General features: G+C 42.2%; 1 protein-coding gene across 3 annotated transcripts in view; it reads right to left on the minus strand.

Moving 5' to 3' along the window:
- The window catches only part of PLS3 (plastin 3), a 116,193-nt gene that overhangs the window by 48,163 nt on the left and 47,666 nt on the right, over positions 1 to 20,364 (minus strand). For 2 of the 3 annotated variants that reach the window (XM_074203545.1, XM_074203543.1), the window contains exon 2: positions 1,469 to 1,528. Coding sequence is in view for 1 of the 3 variants with exons in the window: in XM_074203543.1 (XP_074059644.1) it covers positions 1,469 to 1,528 (60 nt within the window). In the remaining 2 variants the exon portion in view is untranslated. Of the gene's footprint in view, positions 1 to 1,468; positions 1,529 to 13,504; positions 13,575 to 20,364 lie in introns of all 3 variants that reach the window. The other variant, XM_074203544.1, reaches the window with a different exon arrangement.

The following is a 20,364-nucleotide window of genomic DNA, read 5'->3' on the forward strand; positions in this document are numbered from 1 at the left end:
TTCCCAGGCTGATGGGGGAGAGAGCAGATGTACAAACAAGATTTGTTCAACCAGAATGCAAAACCAGGGGGCAGTCAAAAGAGCAGGACCTTAGGGGTCCAGGGAGCCCTGCTAGCCCCTCCTGCATGACCCTTAAATCCCTTAGTCACTGGTTTCTGAAGCTGTAAAATTCAAGGGGTGGTTGACCTAGTTCAGAGGGGTCAAACTTGCCACTAACCAGAAGAAAAAGGAACTGGAAAACATTGGACAAAATAAACATAAATTTAATTCACAATCTGAATAATGTGAGGTTTTTTTTTTGTTTCCTAAGTCAATCATCTTCCCCCTCCCTCCTATCCCTTTCAGCTTTGAATCTATATGGGTCTAAGCCCAAAAGGCCTTCTACCACTGCTGTGTAGCTCCCAGTGTGCAGCAGGGGTATCCTCTGTAGGTCAAAGTTGGATAACTACAGGCCTGTTCCTTTCCTTCCAGGGATGCTGAGAACTGATAAGAGTGTACTTTCCTCATTCTGGCCCTTGCATCCATCTGAAAATGGCATTAGCATTCCAAACGCCCTCACCAGTGTGACAACTAGAAGACAGGGCATGTTTTCAGGAATGTCAACTAACCTGTCAGCTAGCTAAAATTTGCATTAGAAGTAAGTCACTATTAAGATAAAGATGTTCAAAGTGTAAGGTGGGAGCCTGGTACCTGCTTGGACAATGTCTTCTACTCTTCCAAATCCATATCCATTGTGCTTAGCTCTGCCCTAGCCCACCTCCACTGCAAACATCCTAAGTGGTCATCATAACATCTAACATCATAACCCTAACTCCAATGAGACTAAGAGCCCACTGTTCTCTCCTATTTGAGACAATTTGGCCTGTAATACCCAACTGTACTGAGGGCAAGCCAACCTGAATGTAGATTGAAGGCTCCATCCATCCCTTGAGGCCCTACTTGGGTCAGTTGGTGCCTGTGGAGGAAGTGCTCCCTATCTAGAGGTGGACTTCAGGAATAAATGAGAGGGCTACAAAGAAAAAGCCAGGGGGCAGCTAGATGGCGCAGTGGATAGAGCATAGTCAGGAGGACCTGAGTTCAAATGTGGTCTCAGACATTTAATAATTGCCTAGTTGTGTGACCTCGGGCCAAGTCACTTAAGCCCATTGCCTTGCAAAAACCAAAAAAACAAAACAAAACAAAAAAAAAAAAACCCAACCAGGAAGCCCCTCCCTTCAAGGAGCTCCAAGAGGTGTAACAAAGGCTTAGAGAAAGCCCCCAACCCAGAGAGGCATAACAGCTACTTAAATAACAGCAGCTGTTATTATAATAAACAGGCTGCAGGTCTCAGAAGCAGGCCTCAAAACCTGCCTCTGATATTAAAAATAAAAACTATGTGACCATAGATATCTTACACAGCATCTTTGGGACTCAGCTACTAAAATCCACATCAGAAAGATGACAACCCCAGGTTCTTCCCTTTACTTACCTTTTTGCTCCAGAAATAGATGAGCACCAGGTGGTTGAGCCTTCAGGGTAATCCTAAAACCTGCAAGATAAAGAAAGATACATTAAGTGAGAGGGGCTCATTTCTGACCCCATCCCACTAGGTAGCCCTCCCCAACTATGAGGGGGCTTGCACATAGTAGGCCCCCCTTTCCTTCCAGCCACAGTACTGCCTCAAGCTCTTCCAACCAAACTGGGAGCCACAATTGTATCTCTTACTCCTAAATACATCCCAGAGTCGCTATTGGGGGGAAACACTGAACAAATTCTATTTTTTTCCCCAGGAAAAAAAAAAACAAATAAATCCCCAAATCCATCACCACAGTAACTGTGCTTTTGTCTTGCTCTAACACTTCATTCCCAACAAAGTCCCAGGGAGCAAGGGAGCCCTGAGGATCCCATGGATGGGGGTGGAGAGGAAGGGGGAACACACAGGTTGCTACTGAGCACCAAGATTGGGACTCGAACCCAGACCTTCTAACTCCTGAGCCCAAAATAAGAACCTTAGGTGAGATTGGTTTTAATAAACATTCTGTCATAACTGTCTCCCGGTAATTACTATCTCTGTTACTCAGGTGACAAAGGCAGTTGGAATAGCAAAGACAGTGTTAGCCTGAGAATCAGGAAGACCTGGGTTCAAATCTGGTCTCAAACCCTTGCAAGCTGTGTGAGCCTGGGCAAGAAAGAACCCTGGGAAGTAGGTGCTGTTATTAGCTCCATTTCATAGGTGAGGAAAATGAGGCAGAGATTAATTGACTTGCCCAGAAACACACAGCTAGGAAATATTTGAGGCATGATTTCCTGACTCCAGACCTAGCTCTCTATCCATTATGCCACCTAACTGCCTCCAGCTAGGCAAGTAACTTAATGTCTGTGGGCTTCAGTTTTTTCCTCAGCTAGAAAATAAGGAGATTGGATTTAATGGCCTCTAAGGACCCTTCTAGCTCTTATCTATGATCCTCTGCCTTGTCTACTTGCTCCACAATTAGGAAGTGTCTGAGGTAGGATTCGAACCCAAGATCATCTTGATTCCAAGTTCTTGTTCTTCCCACTTTACCAAGATGCAGGGTGGTGATAGTAGATACAGCAGAGCACAGATCTTAAGACAACACCCAAATAACTCAGCAAGTCAGTTCCAAGTTCAGAGGCCCTGAGAGAGGGATGGGACTAGGCTCCAGTCACATGAACAGTAAGCAGCAGGGTTAAGATTGGAACTCAAGGCCTCTGGCTACAAATCCAGACTCCTCTCATTGGGCTATGGAGGATCTGTCTTCCAAGCCTTGTCTAAACTCTGTAGTATTGGATGTCCCTGGCCAAGTCAGAATCTCTCTCCACCTCAGATTCCTCCCTGTAAAATGGGAAAGCAATACTAATGATCACATTGACCCCCCCCCCCAAGGATGGCTGTAAACCTTGAGGGAGAGAACGGATGGAAACTACATATAGCAGGGTCAGCAACAGCTTGGTCAGTGAAGAGAAAGGTCTCCTCATGGTACAACCTACCTACCTGCATCTACCTGATGGGAAGAGCAAGTGAGAGGATGGCAGGAAGCAAAACAAAAGTGTGTATACATACATAGATGGGGAAAGGCAAAAGATCAGCAAGAGACTGGACTTCTGGGCGGGGTGACCTGGACCAAGTCATTCCCTCTTCTGTGAGACCAGGGGTTTGTACCCAAAGGTCTCTGAGATTCTTTCCAGCTGTATATCTAGGAACCCAGGGAGGTAGTCATCATCTCTGCTCTCAAACTACGAGCCACACCAAGAACCCTGCTACACCAAGAGGCACAAGTATTCTGATCCTCTATAAATGGGGTACACACACCCACACATAGCCACTAAAGAACTCCTTCCCAAACAACTTGCAGACAGGAGAAGGAAAAAGACATAGAAATAAGAGAAAAGTTCCAATGCAAACAGAAAGTGTGTTTGTTTACTTTTCAGGAAAGGATATGGCAGACAAGTGGGTACAACTTCAGGGCGTCACCCAGGAGGAATGGTTTGGCTATGAAGTCATCCCTAATGACAGGGTTTGGCCTGGCTAACAATATAGCAATTAAAAAAGACCTGGCACTTGCCTTCCATACATCCTGAGCACAAATCCCTCCTGAGAAAGATATACCTATTGACCCTCCCTGAAACTATAACTCAAATTTTGGAACACCAATTTTGGAAAGGTTTGGTTTTTTTCTTTGTGTTGTTGTTGGCAGTAGGCACAGAAGAGGAAGGAACTGCCCATAATGATGTGCCCAATTGAATAATCAAGTATCCTATGTGGCAAGGCAGTAAAATCATGGATTAAGAACTTCAAAGTCACTCAGGGGGCATTCATTTTACATATGAGGAAACTGAGACCATAAAAGGGGAAGGCATTTGCCCAAGGTCACACAGCTAAAATAAATGACAAAGCCTGGATCTGAACTGACCTCCTCTGATTTCAAATCAGGGTTGGGGAACCTTTTTTCTGCCAAGGGTCATGTGGATACTTATTACATCATTTGCCTGCTATATTTGGTCAAATATTTAATCAAGTTCACCTCTAAAAAGCTTCTAGATTTATTGAATTTCAAGTCCCGCCTGGAGTTGCTGTGGTAGTGCCAGACCATAGGCCTTATACAGTCTGTAGACTAGATGTTCCCTGTCCTATTCTAGGATGCTCAGACTCTCACTAATAGATTCAAAGCTGGAAGAGAACCAAATCCCTCAATTTTATAGAGTAGGAAACTGAGGCCCAGATATAAGGAAATGACTTTCAAAACTTGAAAAATTAAAAATTGCCTCCAGTTCTTTATTTCTTTCATTCTATTTGGGGAAAGCAACCACAGGACAAGAGGTAGAGTATTATGGTCAGATGGCAATGGGGATTCATTTCAGGCCCTGGGCTGGTATAACCCACATCACCAACTGGGCAATAGATCCACTTATTTACTGACAAGAAGTGAAAAATCAAAGCAAAACTACTGCTGTGTTAGGAAGAACAAATCTCAGGTCTCTCACTACAAAACTCCCCACTCCATGGAAGTCAGGAAGGTATTCAAAAGGGCTGGCAAGCCTCCCTAGGGGAAGCCAGCAATCCAGGACCTCCCCATTGTCCACACAGAGCTTGAGCATCCTGCCTCACCCACCCCATGCAGTCAAAAGCAGCATCTGTGAAGGGTGGCTGCTAACCAGGTCAGATAGGGATGCCAATGGTTTGTGGGCTGAAGCTCCTACTCACCACCCTCCCCAACCTCTTGCTTGAGTTACCAGTCAGAATTGCCAATTGTTTATATAAATTCTGTATCTAAAAAGGCATAATCCAGAATTTGAAGTTTAGAAGACCTGGGCTCAAATCCCAGGTCATTTACCCTTTCTGGTCTAAATGTCCTGCTCTAGAAAATGAGCAAGATGGACTGACCTCTGAGATCCTTCAAGTTCTAAATCTATAACCCAATTTGTGACTTTGGTCTAAGTTGCCCTCTCTAAATAGCTGGCTGGCTGAGCTCCCCTTCCAACTCTCAAGTGATTTTGTGATTTTTAACCCAATTGCTAAAAAACTGGGCTTTGTGCCATCATAATGCACCTTCTCTAATCCACTTTTCACACAGTTGCCCACATAATTTTCCCAGATCCTCCAAATCCTTCAATGACTGTCCATGGCTTCCTGAATTGTCTTAACTTATGATCCTGGATTTCAAGATGTTCCAGTCTGACTTCCAATCAATCTGAATTTCCCACTACTCCCCTTCATGTGTTCTACGATCTAGTCAAATGGAGGTAAGTAGTCTCTGTTTCCTTTGCTTATCTTGCCCAACCCTATGACAACTCATCATGCTATTCCCCAGACCTGAAATGGGCAGCCCACCTAGTCACAGACTCCATCTGTCAAAGTCCCTCCTTTTTTTTTCAAGTCTACATCAAGGGGCTCCCTTCTCCAGGAAGATAGGTTCTGGGTAGTTGGTATCACCAGTGCCCAACTCACAGTGGCTAGACTTAACCATTGTGGAAGTCCAGAAACATAAGCTCTGGAAAAGAAAAGTTTCAAGCAGTATAGAGTTAAGTCTTGTTCCAAAATAACCTTCACTGAAACAACTGAGAGTATAGAGGTACAAAGAGACTAAGGCTAGCCTCTGGGCAGCAAATTCTAGTGAGAAGCAGAGTGATAGAGCAGATGGAATACTGGCCTCAGCATTGGGCAATCACACATTCAGAATCTACCTGGGACAAATAGCCATGTTACCCTGGGCAGGCAGCTTCTTTATCTGCAAAATTATATCAACCCTCCCAGGACTGTGAGAGGTTCAAATTAAGATAATATTTGTAAAGCTTGTTGGAATGTCACCTATTGTTAGCAGCCATCCCTATTAAGGCCATGACTCACTTGTGCCTCATGTACCACGTTTAGGATTGCTTAATTCCACCTCTTCAACAGCTAAGGACCATGAAGAACCTCTCCCCACTTGATCACTGCAAACAACTAAGAGGAAAGGGAAATTGAATCCCCTCAAAGAAAGCAACTCTGTGATTCACACTTACTTTGGCTTTTCCACACCCATCCATCCCACCAGTGCTGGTTTAAGAATCATAGGGCTTCCATTCAAAGTCTGGTTCTGCCATACCCAGAAGACTTTGAGCTAGCTATTCAAGTTCCCCGAGCCTCAGTTTCCACACTTCTAAAATGACACGGTTGGACACGACAAATGAACGAAAAAGCATCTATTAAGCCAACTGCTATGCTAAGAAAAACTGAGGCAAACCCTGTTCTCCAGGAGCTTTCATTCTAATTGGGGAGGAGGGGAAAGGGACAGCACATAGGAGGAAAGGAAGATGACCTCCACACTCCTAGCACTAAATATGAGATTTAAGGAATCTTCAAGGAGGAAATGATTTTGGCAAGAGTCATGTAGGGGTTAGATCATAGACAACCCTAATGGAATTTTGGAAATGAATGATGTTCAAAAGGAGCCTGGAGGAGTCCCACCTGACTACTGACTTAACAATGATTTATAGGCCTAGAAATCAGACAAGAGAACAAAGCCCCAGGGGCCTACATGTGCACTGTGGGCTTTGTTTTCAGGAAGGTGTCAGCAAAAGAGAAAGCAGAAAACCCATACTGCCCCTTCCTCCAAGCTCTTCAGGATCCAAGATGGTATGAAGCCTTCCCTGGGCCATAAATGATCTGCAGGGTCTGCCAGCACCTGACTCCATGTTCATTTTTCATCGATAGCTTGGCTTCTGTATAAGCAAGAGGCCTAAGCTACCCTTTACCCCAAGCTCCTCTCTGTTTTATTTCTATTTACTTGGAAGGTAAGGCCAGGTTAAAGAAAGCTTGACAAGAGATCCAACTAAGTAAAGTCATTCCACAGACATTAATGACAAAAAGGGAAAGAGGATAAATAGATAAAACAAAGAGAAAAGCTGAAGAATACTGAAACAAGTGGTTTTCACCATCAAAGTCAGTGAAACCACTACATTTTACCATAATATGGCCCCAAAGAAAATAAATAGGAAATGCAGCTGGAGGGGACCAAGTGTACCAAAAGGACATTCGACTTAGAGGAGACAGGATTGTGAGAGCAATGAAGGATCAATAGGCAAGGTCTCTGGAAAAGGGAATGAAACCAACATCATATTGTTGTTTTCAGTTGGATCTGATTCTTCATGACCTGATCTGGGGTTTTCTTGAAAGAGATACCAGAGTGCTTTGCCAATTCATTTAATAGATGAAGAACCTGAGGCCAACAGGATTAAGTGATTTGCCCACACTCCCACAGGAGGTAGCCAAGGTCAATTTTGAACTTAGGAAGAGGAACCTTCCTGACTCCCAAGTCCAGCATTCTATCCATCATGCTCACAGTTGCAACAACTGCAACAACTATGGCAAAAACATCAACAACTACTAAGCTATATTATATGTCAACTCTACAAACTCTTTATTCAAGTCATCTTCTTGTATTAGTAGGGACCAATCAGGTCTCAAAAAGCAACGCAGAGGGGCAGCTAGGTGGCATAGGGGAGGCTAGGTAGTAGTGGATAAAGCACCAGCCCTGGAGTCAGGAGTACCTGGGTTCAAATCTGGTCTCAGACACTTAATAATTACCTAGCTGTGTGGCCTTGGGCAAGCCACTTAACCTCGTTTGCCTTGCAAAAAAAAAGGCCATAGATTACCCATTAGGCTTATTACCTATTAATTACTAAAAGCAAAAGTCTTTGATTCAGAAGAATAAAATGTTGCCTTCCAGGTTTCCTTTACAAGACAGTGAGGTGGTTCCCATCCACAAATCAAAATCATTTAAGATTCGTTCCGAGATTGAACAAAAATAACCCTCTCCAAGAACTTTGTAGCCTCAACATAAGACCAAGCTTCAAAACAGGAGATGCATGCCCACCAAAGGGGTTTACCAGGCCCAAGTATGCTGAAGAGGGCTTCTCTGGGAAAGATGGCTTTCTCCAGATGCTACTATGTATACACATTTAAATGTGTTTGTGTGTGTGTGTGTGTATGTGTGTGTGTGTTGTGTGTGTGTTTGTATGACATTATGACAGTGTTCCTAGAAGAGGCTCCTAGATGACATCTATAACCACTCAAAAAGAGATTGGCTTATTGACTGAACTGAAACCTGGTCTGATCATTCTGGATATAGAAAAGTGGATTTCAACTGTCCTGATTTCAACATTCATTTGGAAAGGACACCCTGTAGAATCTGTCCAACAGTACACATCTTAGAACAGAGAGTACCAATAGAAAATTAGTAGACCCAGATTAGAACAGGAGAAATTGCAAAGTTCCCTTACTGACCCCAAGCTCCCAGGAAACAAAGACCATCTTTTCAATGCTAACTTTCTACAAATGTTGTTTTCTGGCAAAGAAGACAATGGGAAGGCACATAGTAGGAGGTACACAGGCTGCACCATGTAATTAATAAAGAACTGTGAAGAACAGGAAGAAAGGGTGCTATTTAAGAAGTGAATGAAAGAAAAAAGAGCATGGCAGATGACGGAGGACAACCAGAGTGCTCTCCTAGCAGGAGAAATTGAGAATGGTCTCCAGGACACTGAGAGAAGATCCTGAGCCAGAGTAGTGAAGGATGACAAAAGTATGTCCAAATCTACAATATCACATGTCTATGAGGATGATCCTGGCTCACAGTTTCTCTGAGTTGGGAAGAAACCCGGAGATCCTTTAATCCAACACCCTTGTTTTACAGAGGAAGACACCTAGGTTCAGAGTAGATGTGTCACTTGCCCAAAGGTCAGACAACATGCAGGAAGGTCCCCAACCCAATTCCTGTAACTCAGTATTCAGCAATCTTTCCAACACACCAAGTTATTTCTCTACCTAGACCGGAGTAAGAGTCTCCCCTATAACAAGCCTGAAAAGTGGTCAGTTAGCCTTTGCTTGAACTCCTTGAATGAAGGGGAAACTACAATCCCTCATGTAGGCTCATTTTTGGACAGTTCTCTTGAAGTTTCTGCCCACTGATTCTGACTCTGTCCTTGGGGGGATCAAGCACTGCCATTGGTTCACTATATGGCCTTGGCCATATCACTTCCTTCTTGTGCTGTTTCCTCACTTCCATATGAAAGAGTGGAACTAGATAATCTATAGGAAAGTTTTGTGGTACATACAGGAAGCCCTGACTGCAAATTCAATTTCAGAGAGTACTAGCCATATGGCCCTGGGCAAGTCACTTCACCTGTGTCTGCTTCAATTTCTTCATAGGCAAAATGGGAATAATAGCAGTACTTCTTTCACGTGGTAGTTGTAAGGATAAAATGAGATCAATGTGAAGCCCTTTGCAAACCTCAAATGCTAGCCATTCGCCCTTGTTATGGGTGTGTCAGGTTCAGGTGTAGCATTGCTCAAGGTTACTATTGGCAAAGAAGCTCCTTAAAGGGTTTCAATTCTGTCCTCATTACCCAATCATCAAGCAGCTATGGGCATACAAACAAGTCTTCTCACAAGGAGTTTGGTCTGTATTCTAGTGGGGAAATAACAAGGACAAACATAAGCATATAGAGAAGAAATATGATGAGAATACCTACAGACACACACACACACACACATATGGTGATGCTTAGGGATAGAGAGAGGGCACTAGTAGCTGGCTGGTGAGGGGAGAGGCAGCCAAGACTTCACAAAGACAGAGATACTTGAAGGAAGAGGGGATTCAATAAGATGGAGGTGAAGGAGTGCATTACAAGCATGGTGATGGGAGATGTAGGAACAGAGAAACCAATTCATCTAGACTGCCCAATATAGGAAGGGGGAGGAATGTCCAGTAAGAAGAACAAGAGATGGAGGCAGCTAGCAGCATAGTGGATAGAGCACCAGTCCTGAAGTTAGGAAGACCTGAGTTCACTTAATAATTACCTAGCTGAGTGACCTTGGGCAAGTCACTTAACTTCCCCCTCCAGTGCCTTATAAAGAGAACAACAAAAAAAGGCAAGAAAGGTTAGAGCTTGTAAAACTAATGAAGAAACGTTTCTATTTAATCCTAGAAGGAATAGGAGGTCAGTAGATTTGCTAGAGGCTGAAATTGTCAGATCCACAAGGAAAATTCTTTTGGCAGTTTATGGAGAAGAAATAGGAGGCTGCTGCAATGTTTTGGTGCTTATACACTGTAGCTACAGTGAGAGCTGTGTGAGATGAGAGAAGGGGATGCTGGGATAGATGATGAAGAGCTTCAGCAACTGACTGGAGATAGGAGAGGAGGGGTAAAGGATGAGGCCAAGGGTGTCAACCTGAGATCTGGTGAAGAAATAAGAAAGATTGGGAGAGCAGGAGAGTAGTAGCAATGAGACATTTGAGAAGTTTCTGGGACATCCAATTTGAAATGACTAATGGGTAAGTGGGGCTAAGGGTCAAAGGTTTAAGAGGAAGACTGGGGCTAGAGCCATGTAAATCTATGAGGAATCTGCAGTGAGATTCTCAAGAACCCATATGATCTGATGAAGTCACCAAAAGAAGAAAGAGAGCCTTGGGGCACACCCACATTACTGGGTGGGACCTGGATGAAGATCCAGCAAAGGCACATGAGAAGTGGTCAGACAGGTAGGAGGAGAACCAGAAGAGCCAGAACATCCCAAAGAAGAGAGATCTTTGGAGAGTGTTGAGATCAGAGGACTGAGAAGTGAGAGAAAAGGAAGCAAAGTCACCTACTGTAGATGACCTTCCCAAGGAGTTTACCCATTCCTAGGAAGGATACACATGGGACTGTTCTGTAAAGGAAAGGGAAGAATAAAAAGATTGCCTTGCTGCAGTTTACTTGTACATCATGATTTTGGAATGGACTTGGTCTGAGAGTTGAAGGAAAAATATCTGTTGTATTTTTTAATGTTAGGAAAATATTGTTTGTGCCTCTGTGATGTTTTTGGAGGGCTCCCTCAGTAACATGGGGCCCAATCAGATGCAGATTCCCTCCAGTTGTTCAATATAACTTCATTGTTAAATGTAAATTCTCCAAGATAAGAGCAACCTCATCTAACCCTGTACTACTCCTCCAGCTTCCTGCTTTTCAGTTTTCCAAAGTGGGTACCTGACTCACTTCTACCTAGAGGGGGTGGGAAAGACCATAAAAATTTGGTCTATACTCCCTTCAAGACTAGACTCACTCACTGGAGCCTGGACCCAGTCATTTCTTAAGGCTGTTTTCCTTTCTCCCTTTCCCTCAGGTATTTTCACCTAGACCTTTGTTTTTAAGCCTGTCCTCAAGTAGCTTACTATCTTTCCAGGAAGAAGTTTCATCTGTGAACTTTGTAGGCTTGAGAAATAAAAATCCTGAGCTTTCACACTTCCAGGGCTACTTGTGAATTTTTCACTTCCAAGAACCCTGTTCTTTGTGGTTGCAACACCCATTTCCCATCAACATGAATAATTGTAATGCCCATCAGAGGTCAGAATAATCCAGGTGTGAGCTAGCACTTGAGTTTTCCTCATAAGACTATCAAATATGGGCCCCTCAACTGAATTAAGATGTATCTGGGAAATATTTAACTCAATAAATGAAAATAAAATAGAACACAGATAATATTATTATACATATGGGTTAGGGACCCTATTCTCTTTGAGTTTGATACCACTGCTACATATCATTCAACTACCACCTAATGCCTTATTTGAACACTCTGTGAATGTCCCTCTCACTCTATGATCCTAAATTGATATCCACTGGCAATTAATTCTCTGAGACTTTAAAGTATTAGATCATAGCAATAAGAACTAGAATGGACCTTGGAGATCACTGAGTGCAACCATAAGATCACAAGCCCAAGGAGGTAAGGTAACTGGACTGGGATCACACAACTAGGAAGTGTTGGAGGAAGTATTTGAATTCATAACAATTGACTTCAAGCCCAGGTAACTGTCTACACAAAGCCCTGACACAGTTGGTAATTTATTCATCTGCATTTTTGTACTTTCCACACTGGATCTTCCCACACACTGCCCCCACCTTTCTCAAAACAATTTGCCAAGGAAGTAAAACATTAAAAAAGGATACTCCGAATAGGAAGAACTGGGAACAAGCCTACTATTAAGACTAAAACTAGGGTCCCACATTCCTCACTAGAAAAGGACTGGCAGAATATCTTTGGCTACTTTGTGTAGCTAAACTTGTTTCACACATGCAAAATACTTAAGATGCTCTTAAAGCTCTTTGTAGGCTGTCCTGGGAGCTCAGTTTGAAATCAAATAAAATCCATTGTTTATACCTAAACCTAGCACAGGACTGATGGAGAGCGATTCTGAGAGTATTTGCCCTTATTATCCCATTTTTTCTTGTCATCTTGGACAAGTCACTTCACACTGATGGCCTCCCATCCAGGGTCATCTCCAGTCCTTCTGATTCCTATCTGGCCACTGGACCCAGATGGCTCTGGAGGAGAATGTGAGGCTGAGGACTGAGCACAGCCAACCTCACTCCAATCCAATTCATGTGTTTGTTACAATGTCATGGTCTTTGAGAAGGGACAAATATCACCACTATCATCATTGTCATCTTGTTACCTTAGTTTCTTGCACTCAGAAGGAAGTTAATGAAGGCTTGTAAATGCTCCATAATGTTACCAAGGTCATGTTTTTTCAGGTGAAATTCCTGTCCCCCCTAAGGCAAAGTGCATGATTTTTAGAAAGATAAGTGAACTCTGGGGACCTCCCAAACTCTGCAAAGGGCTTAAGAGACATTCTCTCATGTAAGCTTCCCAACACAACTCACTCAGACACTTGATGCTATTTCATCTGTTTTTCTCCTAGATGGGATTCCCTTTGTTTCAGGAGAAAAATCTTGGAATCTTTCATTTTAAGGAAAAGTTCCCCAGCCTCTCTCTAAGCACTAAACAAGGATGATGAGATCAGCAACAGTGGTCGCCATTTAGACAACACATTTCCAAACACCATAAAAAAAAACAAAAAACTGAGTCAAATGGAAGAAATCATTCAATTATTGATAAGAAAAGAGTTTCCTAGATGTTTACTGAAAGACTACTAGTTATGATTTTATATTTCTTTTTCAGAACCAAGTCAACTTCACAACACTATCTCTTCTCTAATCCCTAGCCCATTACCAATCCTATATCTTGCCAAACCCCATTTCTGAATCACTTCTACCATCTACTTCTTTTACGCCTATGGATGGGATCCTGAATAGAACAGGAGAAAAATCACATAACATAGGCCAATGAGGGTCACTTTGCTTTCTTAGAGCCCCTATCTTATTTCAACAGAGTCCTCACTGCATCAAGGTATTCAATTCTACTCCTCCCATTTATCCTGCTCTTTATTCCTACTTATCCCACTCACCTCAAAGCTCCTATGACTCCCCCTACCATCTTACAGCAAAGAACCACCATTCATATTTCACTAAAAAAATTGAAACCATTTGCTGAGATCCCTCTTCCTTCCTCCTCCTTCACACCAACTGAGATATCTTCAAGATGTCACCATCCCCTCCTTAATTCTGGTCTCAGTTGGAAAGATAATCCTCTCCCTTGCCAAGGCCAACCCCTCCATTTTCTTCAGGAGACTGTCCCCATGTTCTACCTTTTTTTCTTCTTCTCTACTGGCTCTTTCTTATCTGGCTGCCTGCAAACAGGTCCATGTCTCCCTCATTCTGAAAAACAAAACAAAACAAACAAAAAAAGACCCAACCCTCATTTGATCTGAGCATTCCTGCTAGCTAGCATCCTAAACTTTTCTCCCTTGGGTGGCTTCTCCCTAGAGAAGGCTGTTTATACCCTCTGTAGCCTGATTCCCAAACTTCATCATTCAACTGAAACTGTTCTCTCTGAAATCACCAGGAATCTCGTAATAGAAAAATATGATGGCCCTTTGGCAAACCCCATCTTTCTTGATCTCTCAGCCACAGCCTTTGCCACTTGGCTACCTTTTCCTCCTTCATTCTTCCCTGTTGTCTCATGGTTCTGTTTACGCATCGCTTCTCAATCTCTACTGCCATGACCCTTAGCTGTGTGTGCCCCTCGAAGCCCTATCTTAAGTCCACTTCTCTTTTCAGTCAGTACTTTCTTCATGATCTCCTCAGCATGATCTCCTAATCTCTTTCCTGACCTCACCTGACCATTTAGATATCTCAAAGTAGATGTATTTTAAATATTTCAAATTCACCATATCCAGAACTGAGTTCAACACCCCACCACCACCAAATGACTCCTCCCCAGGTGTCATCCTGGACTTGTCACACTCTCTTGAGTGCCCATGTCCAGTGGCTTGCCTGATCTCAGGGATCATATTTGTAGAGGAATCAAGGTGGGAGGGGCTAGAGTTGGAGCATGAATGTCTCATGTCTAAACAAGCTGTATGAATAATCCAAAAGAAAAAATTATATTTAAAAGATAGCATAAAAGTTCAGAGGGAAGAGATCATTTCATCTCTTCTTACCCCCATGGAACACTGAATGCCACAGTCATGTTGGCAACAGTGTTTGGAATGGAAGTCAGCAGTGCTGTGGAGATCAGTTCAAGCTCTGCTGTCCCTAACCCCAATCCTCTCAGCCCCATATCCCCAAATCAGCTACCTTCTCTACAGCTCCCTACCTACACACACCTACTACCTTAACTCATCAAGCCCCTACTTAAAATATTGTAATAGCCTTCTAATTGGCCTCCCTGCCTCCAGTCTCTTCCCCATTCCAATTCATCCTTCACATAGCTTCCAAAGTGCTTATCCCAAAATGCAGAGACAGGATCCTTTGCCACTCCCCATTACCACCACCCATAAGAGGCTCCATCTGATTTCCAGGAACAAATATTTACAGGCGGGGAAGCTAAGTGGCACAGTGGATAGAGCACTGGCCCTGGAATCAAGAGGACTTGAATTCAAATCTGACCTCACACACAATAATTGCCTAGCTGTGTGACCTTGGGCAAGTCACTTAACCCCACTGCCTTAAATAATTTTTTTATAAAATTCTTACTGAATATTATAGAAACCCACTGGACTAAATATTATTCAACCCCTATTTCTCAGTCCCTCATTTTTAACTTACAGCTAATTAATTTTAAATACTTTCCACATTACTGATCCAACGATTCTGGAGAACAATTTGGAATTATGCTCAAAGGGCAATTAAACTGTGCATCCCCTTTGACCCATCAATCCCCTTACCGGATCTGTATCCTGAGGAAATCAAGAAAAAGGGTCAAAATCCCACAAGTACAAAAATATTCATAGCAGCTCTGTTTACAGTGCCAAAGAATTGGAAAGTGAGGGGATGCCCATCCATTGGGGAATGGCTAAATAAACTGTGGTGTATGTAGGTTATAAAACATTATTATTCTATTATAAATCATGAGGGACAGGATTTCAGAAAAGCCTGGAAAGACCTGTATGAATTGATGTGGTGGGAAATGGTCAGAACCAGAAGAAGATTATAACACTAACAACAACATGGGGTGATGATCAACCTTGATGAACTTGTTCATCTCAGCAGTACAATAATCAGGGACAATTTTAGGGGATCCCTAATGGAGAAAACCATCTGTATCCAGAGAAGGAATTGTGGAGTTTAAACAAAGATCAAAACTTATTATCTTCAATTTTTAAAAGCTATCTTATATAATAAATACATGTTACTATCTCTAATGTTTTCTTTCTTCCTTTTGGATCTGAGTATTCTCTTGCAAAAGTTCAATTTCAATCTATGCTGATCATAGATGCAAATGTAAAGACTATATCAGATTGCCTTCTGTTGGGGAGAAGGGGGAAGAAAGAAAAAATTGTAAAACTCAAAACCTCGCCAAAAAAAAATGACTGGTAGAAACTACCATTGAATGTAATTGGAAAACAAGTAAAACATTTACGTAATAAAAAATACTTTCCACATTTACCAAGTGAACTTTGATCTTCTAAAAAAAGTTCTGAATGGTACTTGGAGGAAAAAAATCAAAAGCTCATATAATGAAATAAATGAGTTCACCTTCACATCTGAAGGTGTTTCCATTCTCCTCTCTGCAAGACTTATCCTAGGAAGGGCTAAGTGAAGAAACCCAAGAAGCAGCAGCAGCTCTGAGACTGTCTAGTCTGGCAAGATCAAACTGCTTGGTCTACTACTTCCTGCTCAAGACAAAGGCAAGGTCACCACTGGGGGCAGACACTATAGAAAAAAGGGACAGAATAGGTATAGTGGCTCCCCCAAAGACAGAATGGAGGCTGGGGAGCCTAGGCTCACATGTCACCTTTGCCACTAACTAGCAGCATGACCCGGTCTTGACAAGGGAGCCTTAGTTTTCTCATCGGTAATTCAAGTACAATAATATTGTGTATATAAAGTATTTTTTAAACTTTAGATTACAATACAAATGCAAATTGGACAGCTAGGTGGTCCTGTGCTGAGAGTCAGGAAGACAATAAAATTCCAAATAGGGTCATGAAGAGTTGAACACAGCTGAAGAGCAGAAATACAAGTTATGCCTTTTATGCCTATATTCTACTCTCACAGCATAAAAATGTAGGCGACATAACCACTACCTTAGCACAATGAGAGGTGCTCTCTCTCCTACAGAACTCGGCCTCAGCCTCCCCTCAACTCCTACCTGAGACAGTGTGGGATAATGAAAAGAACCCTGGGTTTGTAGTCCAAAGTCCTGGGATTCCAAATCCTGGCTCTTCCCTCTCATGACAGTAAAATTAAGGAGGTGGGGCTACATGTTTTTGCATCAGTAGGCAGCTGGACCTGATGTCAGAAAGACCCAAGTTCAAATGAGGCCTCAGATACTTAATTATGAATAATAAGTCACTGGATAAGTCACTTCACCTCTGTCTGCCTCAATTTCTTCACCCTGTAAAATGGGGTTGAGAATAATACCTACCTTCCAGAGTTAAGGAGAAGCAAAACAGAGAAGAGATATGTAAGGTACTTAGTAGAGAGTAGGTCAAGGACTTACTCCTTTCTTCTCCTTCCAGCTTCTTCCATCCTTAATGGATATTATAGAAGATCTCCTAAATGCTTAACAGGCCAAAACTATAGGGATCACTGGTTCTAGGAGCTCATTTCGAAGTGGAAGGTGGCTTTAGTCAAGTTGCAGACACCAGCTTTTACAACCAAATCTAACATTTCCACAACTGCATTCATTAGTATTGATCCCCATTGGGTCCTAAGGAACTCTGTAACCTGCATTAGTCATTTTCTAGGAAAGTTGCACTACTGGTGGAGGTCTTTATGGTAGACATGAAATCAGTCCTCTCCTAATACTAATTCAGCATCAACTTTTTCAACAAAGGGACCCAATACTGGTCTGCGCTCTTCACAGGCAGTAAAGTTAACAACAAAGTGGCAGACATTTAATGTGACAACTATTAAACTATCTTTCTTCTTAAAATGAGCAGTCCGTAACAAAACTGGCTCATCAAGAGCAAAGCAAAGCAAGCACCACAAAATCTTCAATTTCCAAAAACAATAAATTTCAAATGAAAAGCCAATCCACTATCAAGAGAACTCTGTGGCACCAAAGAGAAGCAAACCAAGAGCTAAGCCTTAGGTCCCTTTGGGGCCTTTCAGCATTCACAGGACCATCCACTCACACCCAGAAAACTAAGCTGGAAACCCAATATTCTTCTTCCACAAGGTCCAACACTCCCTTGCTAGAAAAGGAAGGATACCATAAGTTCCCTCAAGGCTAGAATCTGGAAATTGCCCTTCAGTTCAAGAGCTACTCCCCTCCCCTAGCTACAACCTATAATAGCCGTAACAAAACTTGAAAAGTCACCAAGGAACCTGCTTACTTTAGAATAGGAAGGAGCCAGTTCCAAGTCACTCCCCACAAGTGAGATTCTATACTCAGGAAGCCAGATGAACTCTTGCCATCTCTACCAGGGCCTTCAGAGGCCCATTGAGAATTTCGGTCCTATCATAAGTGCTACAAAACAAGAAATAGCCTGGCAATGGAAAAGAGTCCCTCCTTCTCCCTTTTCTCTACTCACCCCTCAAAGAGACAGTGAGGTACAGTGGAAAGATCCCTGGCTCTGGAGTCAGTAAAACTGGATTCAAATCCTTTGACACCTACTACCTGTGGGACTTTGGCCAAGCCCCAATCTTCCTGGGTTTCAGTTTCTTTGACTCTAAAATTAAGGGGCTGGATAAAAATCACTCCTGGGGTCATTCTAGAATCCTCAAAAATCTTCGCCCTCAAGAAGCTCATATGCTTTCTGCTAAATTCAACAAGAGCTACAATATTCCATTTAAATGTATACCTAATAGTTATTTCTTCTAGAACCCCAGGACCTCCAGTTTCCTCCTCCCTCCCCACTACTCTGCCCTGGGGGGCTGGGCTAAGAAATCATTCAAGTCCCTTCCAACCTCCATCTTATAATTTATAAGAGCTGAGGCAGCTAGGTGGCGCAGTGGATAGAGCACTGGCCTTGGAGTCAGGAGTACCTGAGTTCAAATCCGACCTCAGACACTTAATAATTACCTAGCTGTGTGGCCTTGGGCAAGCCACTTAACCCCATTGCCTTCAAAAAATCTAAAAAAAAATAATAATTTATAAGAGCTAGTACAACTTTACATGCTTTATAGATCATCACCTTTGATCGTACTAACACCCCAGTGAAGTAGGCACTATTAGTCTTCATTTCACACAGGGGAAACTGAGGCTCAAAGGATCCAGGGTCACATAGCTAGTCCATAACTGAGGCAGGCTTTAAACTCAGGTCTTCTTTACTCCCTCTACCACTAGTGTCAGAAAGAATACTGAATCCAAGAGATCCCATCCTAGCAAAAAGAGGACCAGACTTGGCCTTAGGAAACTTGAGTTTTCCTAAGTTACTTCCAACCAGTAACTGGATCAAGCCAGCTTTTCCCATATACAAAGAGATCCCAACGTATATTATCTATTTCTTCAGGGGCCATTGTGAGCCACTCAAATTAGCAGTGATGACAATGCTTTTGAAAATCAAAAGTAAGGTTACAGGATGATGATAATGATGATGACTCGGCCATCTCTTCAGAGCCACTTCCGAAGAGGTCAAAGGACACCTTTCCTTGGAGGGAAAAGAGTGTGGGGTCAGAATTGAGCATAGATTGAACAAATATGGTCATGTGTTTTCCTGTGTTGTGAAGGAAGGCTCACTGCTTGGGGAAGGGACAGGGTATTTGGAAATGATGGAAAAACAAAAGGCATCAATGAAACTTTAATCTTTACAAAGCTTAGTAATGGAGGCAAACAGGGTGAAGTGATTTGCTCAGGGTCACATAGCAAGTGAGTGTTTGAAGCTGGGTTTGAACTCGTGTATTCCTGACTCCAGACCCAGTGCTCTACTGACTGAGCCACCTAGCTGCCCCCTTCACATCAACTCATCATGGAATATTTGGGAAACTCATTATTACCCCCACTGAAACTGCATTTTCCTGTTAGAAAATAGAAAAAATAATCTTATCCTTTCCCCTGAGATATCACTCAGGAATGTTATTGAGGTCCAGCTAGCTTCTATCTAGCTACTGAGATTTGGAAATCTTCTGCTTAAAGATGAATTCTTGTTCTAGAATATTCTACCCATTTCAGAAGAGGAAAGCAGTGACAAAATCCCTACATGTGAAGTCTCAAAGGGGCTTTCTAAATTGGTCTCAAATCCAAAAAGATCTCTCAGAAGAGTTCAAAAAGGATTTTAAAAACCAAAGAAGACAGGAAAAAGAAAAACGGAGAAAATAAATAAGTCCATGCTGGAGAATTATGAAAAACTGATGTAAGGAAACAATTCCTTTAAAAATAATATTGGACAAATGGAAAAAAACTAATTCCTTTAAATGTAAAAATGACCGGGGGCAGCTAGGTGGCACAGTGAATAGAGCACCAGCCCTTGAGTCAGGAGGATCTGAGTTCAAATTCGATATTAGACACTTAATTATTACTAGCTGTGTGACTTTGGGCAAGTCATTTAACCCCTGAAAAAAACAACAACAAAAAAGTAAAAATGGCCAACTAGGAAAGGATTATCACTCAACAAAAACTATAAATTATCAAGTGGAAAAGAAATTAACTCATCAAAAAAGTAAAATTAATCAACCGAAAAAGAAAAACAGAAAAGCTAACTGAAGAAAATAAAACCCTAAAAATCAGAATTAGACAAATAGAAACTTATGATTTTATGAGACACCAATATTCCATCAAACAAAAACAAAAGGCTTTTAAAAAAATAGGAGGAAATCTAAATTACTTCTTAGGAAAAACTACCAACCTGGAAAATAGGTCCAAGAGAGATAATTTGTGAATTATTGGCCTACCTGAAAGCCATGATCAAAAAAATAGCCTGGATAATATCTTGTGGCAAATTCTCATGGAAAATTTCCCTAATATCCTAGAACAATTAGACAAAATAATCCTTGAAATGAATCCACTGATCACCCCCAGAAAGAGCCCCAAAATCAAAACTTCAAGGGGGCAGCTAGG

The sequence above is a fragment of the Macrotis lagotis genome, chromosome X, assembly GCF_037893015.1.
Source record: "Macrotis lagotis isolate mMagLag1 chromosome X, bilby.v1.9.chrom.fasta, whole genome shotgun sequence".
NCBI lineage: Eukaryota > Metazoa > Chordata > Mammalia > Peramelemorphia > Peramelidae > Macrotis > Macrotis lagotis.